Below are 9,597 nucleotides of genomic sequence, written 5' to 3'. Positions count from 1 at the left end.
TTTTGAGATTAATAAGATGAGTATTTTTCTTTATGTTTGACTGTTGTTGTCATGGGAAAAGAGAAATAGCTCGGGTTTCTATTTTTGGAAAGTTTCCATAAATAGAAAGTTTCCACAAAAGGAAGGTTTCCATAAATAGAAAGTTTCTAAAATGGGAATGTTTTGTGGAAATGTGAGGTAGATCTAGCCGGGAGTGGGCGCGTGAGACTCCCTGGATACCGTAGCTGTAGGCTGTGGCCTCGCAGTGAGCCGGTATGACTCGAAGGTTGCGACCTGAGAGCGGGGGGAGTGTGTGTGTGTGAGTGACTTCCTAAAACTCTTTGTCTTCCAAACTTCTTCTCTCTCCCTAGAAATTGAGTTTTTCAATCTTTGTGGACTAACCCTACTAATCTCGGCTTAGTCTCTGTTTTTATCTTCAAGGATTTACCAATGGCACCAAGGATGAAGACCTACCAAAAAAGGGGAGCAGATCAACCTCCGCCGCTGCTAAAACCGGAGGTGAAACCATCGAACCTCGCGATTCCCAAGGAAAAGGAGATGTTTCGCATTCCCAACCGTTGAGTGGACATTTCCAATCCCCAACCTGATGCTCAACCCGATCCGTCACCCGAGCAGGTGCTCGAGCAACCGATCGTGCATACCCCCGAGTTCTCTCACCGAGCCCAGTAGCGAGTGCCGTCCGCCAATCTCCTCGACGTAGGGACCTATCTATGTCTGAGAGAACCGTCACCGACCCAATGGAGGTTGATTCAGATGCAGATGGAGGAAAACCGGAGGAGATCCAAACCTCCAGGTTGAGAAGCAGAGCCGCAATTGCAAGGGGGAAGAGACCAGCCTCTTAAAAGGCTGAGAAGGTAGCTGAGAGAGCGGCAGAAGAAGAAGATCGAGACACGGAGGAGGAGAGTCATGACCATGAGGAGGAGCAGAGAGAACTCACCTGGCTGGTTTCGCACAAAAAAAAGGTGGAGACTCCGACTAAGCTCTTTAAAGTCCTCCGCAAGATGAGCTTTGTAGGAACCCGCTACCCTCACCGTGAAACAATGAAGCAGTTGAGCATCGCTAGAGATGTTGAATTCCTTTTTGACATGTGCCACCTGGGCTAGATGATGCGAGCCAACCTCGAAGCCTATGAGGAGGAGACGGTCCACTTCCTTTTCACGCTGCGGTTACACTACTTTGAAGACCACCCGACCCTACTACCCGATGGGGGGATCGGGTTCATCACTTCCTCCATGCGCAACAAGGAGTACCGACTTACCTTCAAGGAGATGGAGAAGTTGTATGGTTTCAAGGTTGGGAGTGGAGAAAACATGGAAGTGAGCAAGGAGGAGATGAAGTCTCTATGGCTGACAATAGGAGACAAGCTTCCCTAAAAGTCTACAAGCTCCAAATCTGCTCAAATAAGGAGCCCTGTTTTGAGGTATTTTCACAAGTCCCTAGCCTGCACTCTATTTTCAAGGAAGGAGACTGGGAATGTGAAGATCATGAGCTCCAACTGTTAGACATTGCCTTGTGTGGAGTATTAGACAATGCTAGGGATGGTAGACCGCTGGTAGGGGATGCTGTGGACACTAGCATGATCTTTGTACGGCTCGATCAGTTCCTCTACCTGAAATCCTTGGCAATGAAAATTGAGTGCCTTTGAAGGGAGTGGTACATGAGCCGAGATGGCTAGATATCGAGTACCTAACACTGGCGAGATTCTTGGCCTATGAGAGGTCAAATGATATGCTGCTCTTCAAGTTTGTTCATCCAGCTGCCGGAGCCACCCAAATGATCCTGCCCAACGTCGTGTGCACAAAAATCCGGCTAGGGGACAACATAGACTTCACGCCACCATTGGAGGAGCTGTACAACCCTGAGGAAGAATCCGAAGCTGAAAGAGGGAGCCGACTGGGCAAGGACAGGGAGACAATTCGGAAGACTATGACTTTGAGGAGTATGTTTGCTCCCAAAAGTAACTTGTTGGGGTGAGGGAAGCTCACAAGAGGATCGGATGGTTGAAGAGGATGAACAAGTTCCTGGCTAGGAAAGTGAAGGACCTTACCGGCTCAGTGAAGGTGATGGGAGGACAGACCAGGGAGTTGCAATACAAGGCAAGCTGTGCCTCAGCTCCCACTTTGGCATATGCACCCACATGGATGGGGAGGAGCGGACCACTAGGAGGAGTTCGGGGATTAGCACCTCCAGAGCCTCACAGAGTGTCATCTTACGAGCCCCAAGCAGAGGAGGATGTCACCAGACCCAACAGATCACAGAGAAGCCACTCAGATGCCTATATGACCCCTAACCCGATGGAGTACACGATGCCACCATCGAGCACACATTCGGGTGAACACTCGGGTCCATTCCCTCCGACCTATCAGATGCCATATCCGATGCCGTACTCGATGCACCCTGCGAGAGGCTACACAGGTGACCATTCCGGACCTCTCCCACCGCACCCATCGTACTACCCGATGTCCTACCTGATGAGTTACGCGACGCCTTACCCGATTAACCCCTTGGATGCTGGTCCGAGCAAATCGTCTGTGCACATAACCGAGCTCTCTGATGAGTGAATCCCGGCGCCTGCTGAAGCTGGTGACAACCCTGGCTACACGTTGGTGAGCATGGAGGCTACCACAACCTCCTTCTTCACCAACCCATGAGGTACCGCTTTCATCCAAACCATTGTCTATACCATTGCATTTTCTTTTGTTTCATTTTGTGTGATTCTCAGACTTCTTTTCAGACTTTTATCTACACAGTGGACTGTGTAATTTAAGTTTGGGGGAGGGTCTGAGAATGTATATAACATTGTGTTTTATTTTCTTATTTTCTTATTTCAAATTTTTGCATACTAGTTTTATTCATTTGAGTTTGTATCTATTTGCATAAAAACCCCCAAAACCAAATTTAAAAAAAAAAAAATTTAAAAAGAGTATTTTTTTTTTGCAACTACATGAATACTCTTTAAAAAAAAAAAAAGAGCATTCATGTAGTTGCATTTACATTATTAGGATTGAGACTAGATTGCTTCATATAGAAATTGTTGCATATGCATCTTAGGAAAGAATGATTAAAACCACCTTGTTTAAAGACAAACCTTAGGATTGAAGTTATAGCCCTTAATCACAGTTCATTGTTGCTAGATCAATCTCTGGAAAAAAATGAAAAATCTTTGTTTAAAACCTTGTGTCTTTTGAAAGCTTCCTCCACTTGCTTGAACATTGCATCATCTCTCTATTACTGGACTTAACCTGAAATTAAATTGTCGTGCTTATGGAATTTGAATACTTGCTCATGGTAACTCTAAATTCGGGTTAGCACTCCATTTTTACCAATCTTTTCGTTTAACCCTATTCGTTTTTCCCTACCCCTGAACCCAAACCTTTCTTTCAAACCTTGTTGTGAATTGTTGAGTTAGGCCTTTTTATTGTGCTATAGGTTGTGAAATCTTGAGAGTATTGAGAACGACAACGAACTAGTTCTTGATTTAGCTAAGTTAGAATCATTTGGACTAGCTAATAGAATCGGTTATGAAAGATAGGTGGTTAGCATGTTTATTTGGGGTTGGGTTGAGAAATTAAAAAGAAATTAAAAAAAAAAAAAGAAGTCCCTAAGGTTCAATTCAATTAGCTCTAAGTCTTCTAGAAAAAAAAAAGAGAAATAGACCATGCTAGAGTCTCCTAGAAAAAGAAAAAAATAGGAATATTATTAGGAATTTAGCAAAGAAAGAGAAAAAAAAAAGAGCTAGATGTTTAAAGTTTAGCCCTTAGGGATTATAAAAAAAAAAGTTAAAATCAAGGTTATCGTAGTTTTAGGGGGTTTGATAAAAAAAAGAACATGAATGAGAAAAGGGTAGATTATCAAGAGTTAAGCTTTGTATGCCCTAATTGTTCACAATCTTAGATAGTTTTCACAACTGTCTAGCATTCCATCTTTTGAGAGAAAACCACCCAAAGATATTGTTTGAAACCACCCTACCAAAAAGCCTTACCCGTGAAACCGATTGAGCTCGATTCAGCTTCGATTTGCAAGAATTCGCCAAACACTTAAATGAATGTGAAAGAGATGTTTTTTGGGATTGCAAGTCTTTATTTTTAGTTGGAGGTTGAACTAGATCGATGCATGCTGATAAGCATAGAAAAATATTTGTAAGTATGTTGATTGATCTTAGCACCATTAAACTATCTTTAAGGACTATATCTTGAATCCTTCGCTTAGCATAAAAAGATTATGAGTCCCCAATTTTAAAACTCATCCTCCTACTTCCTTGCTAGAGGACTAGCAAGATTTAAGTTTGGGGGTGTGATAACTCTCTAATTTACATGTTTTAAGCATCCTTTTTGTCCATATTTTGCATTATTTTTACCATAACCTTAGCATTTTTAGGTCATTAATTGTAGAAATTCGCATTTAGGCTATTTAGGGTGCTGCATTCTTGCATTTGCACATTTTAGATGAAAACAGGTGCTTTAGAGCCTAAAATGGGGAGAAACAAGGTCAAATCCGAGCATGTACCTGAAGGAGCTATTGAGCAGGAAGAACAGTCCGAACCCCAACCCGATCGAGGAGGATCCAAGAGAAGAAAGAACAACCCGAAGACCTACCCGAGGAACAACCCGACCATATCCTCGTGCACCCCATCGAGCAGACCCTCGGGCAGGACTGGGAAGCTAGGTTAAAAGGGTTTCCATATATAAACCCCCCTCTTCTTCCTCTCACCCTAGCACGCCGCAGACACTCAAGATAGAGAGAGGGAGAGCTTCTGAGAGAGATCTTGAGCGACTCAAACACTTTTTCCAGTTTGTTAGGATTTATTTTACATTTTTTTGCTATCCTTTTAGATTTTTACTCTGTACTCTTTTACTTCTATCTTATTTTTCAATACAATGCAATTTTCGTTTATCTATGTTTTTATGTTTTCTGCAATGAGATCTGAGTAGTGAAACAAAGTTTCTAGGGATGGGATAGACAATTATGTGTTCTTGATCGGTTAGGATGTCTTAGCTTGGTTGTTTATGTTATATAAGTTCCTTTCTAGATTGGTGTTCTTAATGCTATCAATAGACCGAGAGGTTGAGATTAGATCTAGGGTGTTTTGCCATCGAGAGATGTAGTTGAAATGCTTGAATCAATCAATGCTAGAGATTTACTCACTTAGCCTAAGAGATTAGATGTGTAAGGAGTTTATTGATAATAATGAATCGGTTTGTATTGCCTCCTTGGTCATGTTTCTCCAACGAGAGTTGGGTAGGGGAGTGATCAAGGTTGATTGTTTCTATCACGAGAGTGTTTTAACAAGATTTTGGAGATTCATTGTCTAGGGAATATTTGCTTGACGCATGTATGACATCCATACTGGTCAGGAACACTTAGGAGTCGATTACCCCATCCTTAGGAGCTTTCGCAGCTTGATTGTTTACGTTTTTATTCATAACTCGACCCTATACCCGAATTGGTACTCTATCACCAGATTCGTGTACACCTTCTAGCTTTTCATACTCTTCTTGTTTACCCGATAACTCCACCATATCCTGTACTCGAATGCCTGCATCGAGTGCTTAGGTCGTGTGGTTCTTGTTTATTTATTCTCTTTTAATTATTTTAGGATTGTTAGATCAACCCCATTTTTGCTTGGCTTGACTTGCATAGTTCTGATCATATCTCATCTGCTAGCATAACAACCATTTAGATTGATAACCCTTTGTACTACAACTGCATAGAAAATTGATACCATGAGTGAAAATCCTGTTATCAGATATTTTCCTGCACAAACTCATTTTCCAATGAACTTGAACAAGGGGGAGAAAATGGGACAGTTACCATTGGAGAAAATGACAATACAACTTCAGTGTTGATGGGAATAGGGTTGCCTAAGGCAGTGGTGATGGTAGTAGCTTCAACTGTAATCTCAACAAGAGCAGCTTCAACTGAGAGAGTAGGGGAGACATAGGTGCAGGCAGAACATAGAACCTGCACCTAGCACTGCAGCAGCTGGTGATGCACAATCAACCAAATTTTCTTGTGCAACAATGGGAGTAGTAATACATGAGGTTTTGGCAGCCTCAACAAGGGGTGTTTGGGGAATTTTATTTCCTTCAACAACAACTGGAATTACATCAACCTGAGAGGCCAAATTAGAGACATAACCTGCTTGAGAGAGGAGAAGACATCTAGTTTCGTTGTGGCCTACAAACCCACATTTACTACATTTTGCTGGAAGCCAAGAATACTCCACATCCACATCCACCTCGACAGCAATTCTATATGGAAATCCTTTTTCTAGCTCAACTTCAACCATGAGGTTAATCAGCCACTCCCATTAGAGACGGATCCAGCCTTGGTTTATCAGTAGCCATAGGTTCACCTAAAACCGAAGCTATCCAACTGATTCCCTAGTGCGAGTAAAGACGACTAGGGATGTTTTTTAGCGTAACCCAGAACGGAACAGATGTGATCTCTGCCAGAGCTGATGTATCAGCAGAAGTCCAAGGGACAACGAACATGATGCAATCATCAATGTTCCATAAACCGTGCTGTAAAACCCAAGTTCTAGTTGGTGCATCCAGAATATAAAACAAATAAGAGGATTCTCCAAGTTTTCGTGAGAAAATTTTACACTTTTTCCCCCAAATTCTGTTAGCCACTGCATTGATAAGACCTCCCACATGGTGTAAGGCAACGATTAAACTGACCTATCATATATTCTTGTTGATTCTCAAGTCCTCTCCACAAGACATGGTTTGGAATGTGTACCTTGGGAGTGCCATCTTCCATGTAAGTTAGTGTTATTGTTCGATGGAGATTTTGGATCGAAGGATCCATCTTTGCTGCCATGGAAAGCGTAGTTGTCCATCCTCTTTAATCGTTGGAGGAAGGATGTCTAAATCTGGATCAGATTTGCCTCTTTCCATTGGAATTAGAGTTTCGTGACGAGAAGACTCAGCTTCCGGGATGATTTTTGGCGGTTTTGCCCATGCTCCAATAGTGGGAACAAATGGAGTAGAGACAGGAGCTGCTGGAGGCGGAGACGAGTGATGCAAGTTTTGAGTCATATCTTTCATCGCGAGAGGAGAGTTTAGAGCGCCGGAGTTCTGACGAGAATCGGTGGCAACAAAATCTATCAAGTCAAGGAGGAGAGACTAGATGGCTCACCGGAGAAGAGATTACCGGAATCAGTCAGTGACGACTACACGACGGCAGCATAGTCATCGAGGTGAACCGAGATTTGCTTTAGATATACGGTATATCTTTAAGATTTTATTTTATTTGTCTTTAAGATTTTCTTTTGTCCATATCTATGTGTAGAACTTTTTTTTTACGTATATCAATCGGTAACTTTGATCTAGTTGGGTTCAAAAATTGAAAAATTATGTTTGTTCGGTTTAAGGAAAAACTAGCTGAAATTAACATAACTAAAAGTTTTTTGTTTAGTTCGAAAATGATGAACTTTCATTCGGTTCATGGGTTTTGAAATGAAACCAAAACAACATTAAATTCGCTTTGTTCTGCTTAAGTTATGATATTTTGATGATTTCGATATGTTTCTATATTTCATCATATTTATAGCACTGAAAATTATGGAAAATTACAAAAAAATCAGTATACCGATTGGTTCTCCTTACCTAACTGACCTTATCTTTTTACCTTTTTTTTTTTAATATGATGGATAATATTCAGTTCACTGTTTGGTTGGATAACTTTGGTTTAGTATATATTACTTTTATTTCTTAAATATATTCAAAAGTGAAAAGTGATAGTATACTTTGTAAAGAAAGATTCAAGTCTGTTGATATGTTTGTTGATATGATGGAAAAAAGGAAGCATATTTTTTATTAGTTTTTGAAGTTAGATGTGATTTTAGATGTTGAATTTGAAAGCATGAAGACTTTGGATGCTACAAGCCTGGTCTGTAGGACTCTGGAAGATTTGTTCGCGGTTTAAACATCAACGGACATTGGGTGACGTGGCTATACTATTGGAGATTCTTTGATTGGAGCACAAGATATATGTATATCTACCAAGAGGATTTGGACTTATCTTTTATTAGGAAAGTAGGCCATAGGGTGTGTCCTATATATAGTTTTATCAAGATCAACATGTTGTTTGGCCGTTTTGGGAAAATCTTTTAAGACTTAAGCAAAATAAGCTTTTAGGGTTCTTGGGGTTTTAGAGAGATTAAGAATTGGTCAGTGACAAGTCTTTGAGGCTGTGTGTAAAACTGATTAAACACAACTTGTAAGGATGTTTAAGTGATTCTTAATAAGAAAAGAAGTTATTTTTATTACTGTCTACATCTTGTTTTTACAGAATTAAAAGATTTTCTGCGATAAATCTTGTAAAAATACTCTCTTGTAATTATATTGGTGATTTTTATAGTGATGGTCTAATTAATTTGTTTTCTAAAAAATATTAGTGAACATAGAATATACATGTGACACTCTGGTTTTAGAGACATGTGGAAAGGTTTAAAAGTATTGATTTGGTCACCTATGTCACCAAAGTGTACTTATTTTTTGGATTAAGGGTCATAAGAGAACTCCAGAGTTAAGCTTGCTTGAGCTGGAATAGTTTCAGGATGGATAAACTTTCGAAAAGTGATTTTCGAATCTGTGCGAGTGAGGACAAAACACAGGGAATATTATGTGGTGATTTGTAAGGACGGTAAACAAGTCTTTAAAGTCTCCCGGATGTAGCAAACCGACCGTCAGGTATGAATGAGCTAACGGACCTAGTGAGAGGACATGAGGGCCATTAAAGAAGGTGGACCCATGGACTGGGAGTGGACATGGGGAGCACTGAGAGGTGGCGGTTGTGGTAGATGAACCAAACTCAGATGAGTGTGAGTGGGCTCACACTGTTGGGGGTGCCCAACGAGGACACTGCGATCTGTTAGTGGGAATGAATTGTGACATCCCGGTTTCAGGGACATGCGAAGAGGTTTAAAAGAATTTATTTGACCACCTATACCACCAAAATATACTTATCTTTTTGGTCAATAGTCCTAAGAAAACTCTAGAGTTAAGCGTGCTTATGCTGGAGTTATTTCAGGATGGGTGACCTTCCGAGAAGTGATTGTCGGAACTGTATGAGTAAGGACAAAACACAGGGAAATCATGTGGTGGTTTGTAGGGACAGTAAACAAGTTTTTAAAGCCTCTCGAACGTAGCTAACTGAAACAACCCTTCCCGTTTTTTTTTTTTTAATACCTTAATTTACTAGTGGTCCCATACCCACTAACATCCTAACATCAATCAATAACCGCGGATAATCAAATAAAACAAATTCCATTAAACCAAAAGAATTCCATCATTCAAATCCAATAACCAATAACATCAATCAAATTAAGAGATAACCAACAACTAACATCCTACAATGTTCCTTTGACTTAATCTAGCAACCTAACAACAGCTAGACCACAATCAATCAAGTCTCTAGAACACCCCTTCATCATCGCCTTGATTCCACGATCACACTTTGCCTTTACCTGCACATCACAAACAACAATTGAGATGCGTAAGTATTATCATAAATACTTAGTGAGGCCGTCCTCCCATCTACTGGGTTATACACACAAGCATATGAGACTCCCAAGTCAACAAACAACAA

The 9,597-nt window shown here is 40.7% G+C and overlaps 1 protein-coding gene across 1 annotated transcript; it reads left to right on the top strand.

Moving 5' to 3' along the window:
• Nucleotides 2,142-2,561, top strand: LOC104789586 (vacuolar protein sorting-associated protein 37C-like). The gene has a single exon (XM_010515256.1). It carries the CDS (start codon nt 2,142-2,144, stop codon nt 2,559-2,561), a length of 420 nt encoding a protein of 139 aa, XP_010513558.1.

This window comes from Camelina sativa, chromosome 5 (genome assembly GCF_000633955.1).
Source record: "Camelina sativa cultivar DH55 chromosome 5, Cs, whole genome shotgun sequence".
Classification (NCBI taxonomy): Eukaryota; Viridiplantae; Streptophyta; class Magnoliopsida; order Brassicales; family Brassicaceae; genus Camelina; species Camelina sativa.
This window is presented reverse-complemented; position numbering and strand designations above follow the sequence as displayed.

Excerpts from the sequence above, each read along its gene's own strand:
- LOC104789586 (XM_010515256.1), top strand. The coding sequence starts at position 2,142 with ATGGGGAGGAGCGGACCACTAGGAGGAGTTCGGGGATTAGCACCTCCA.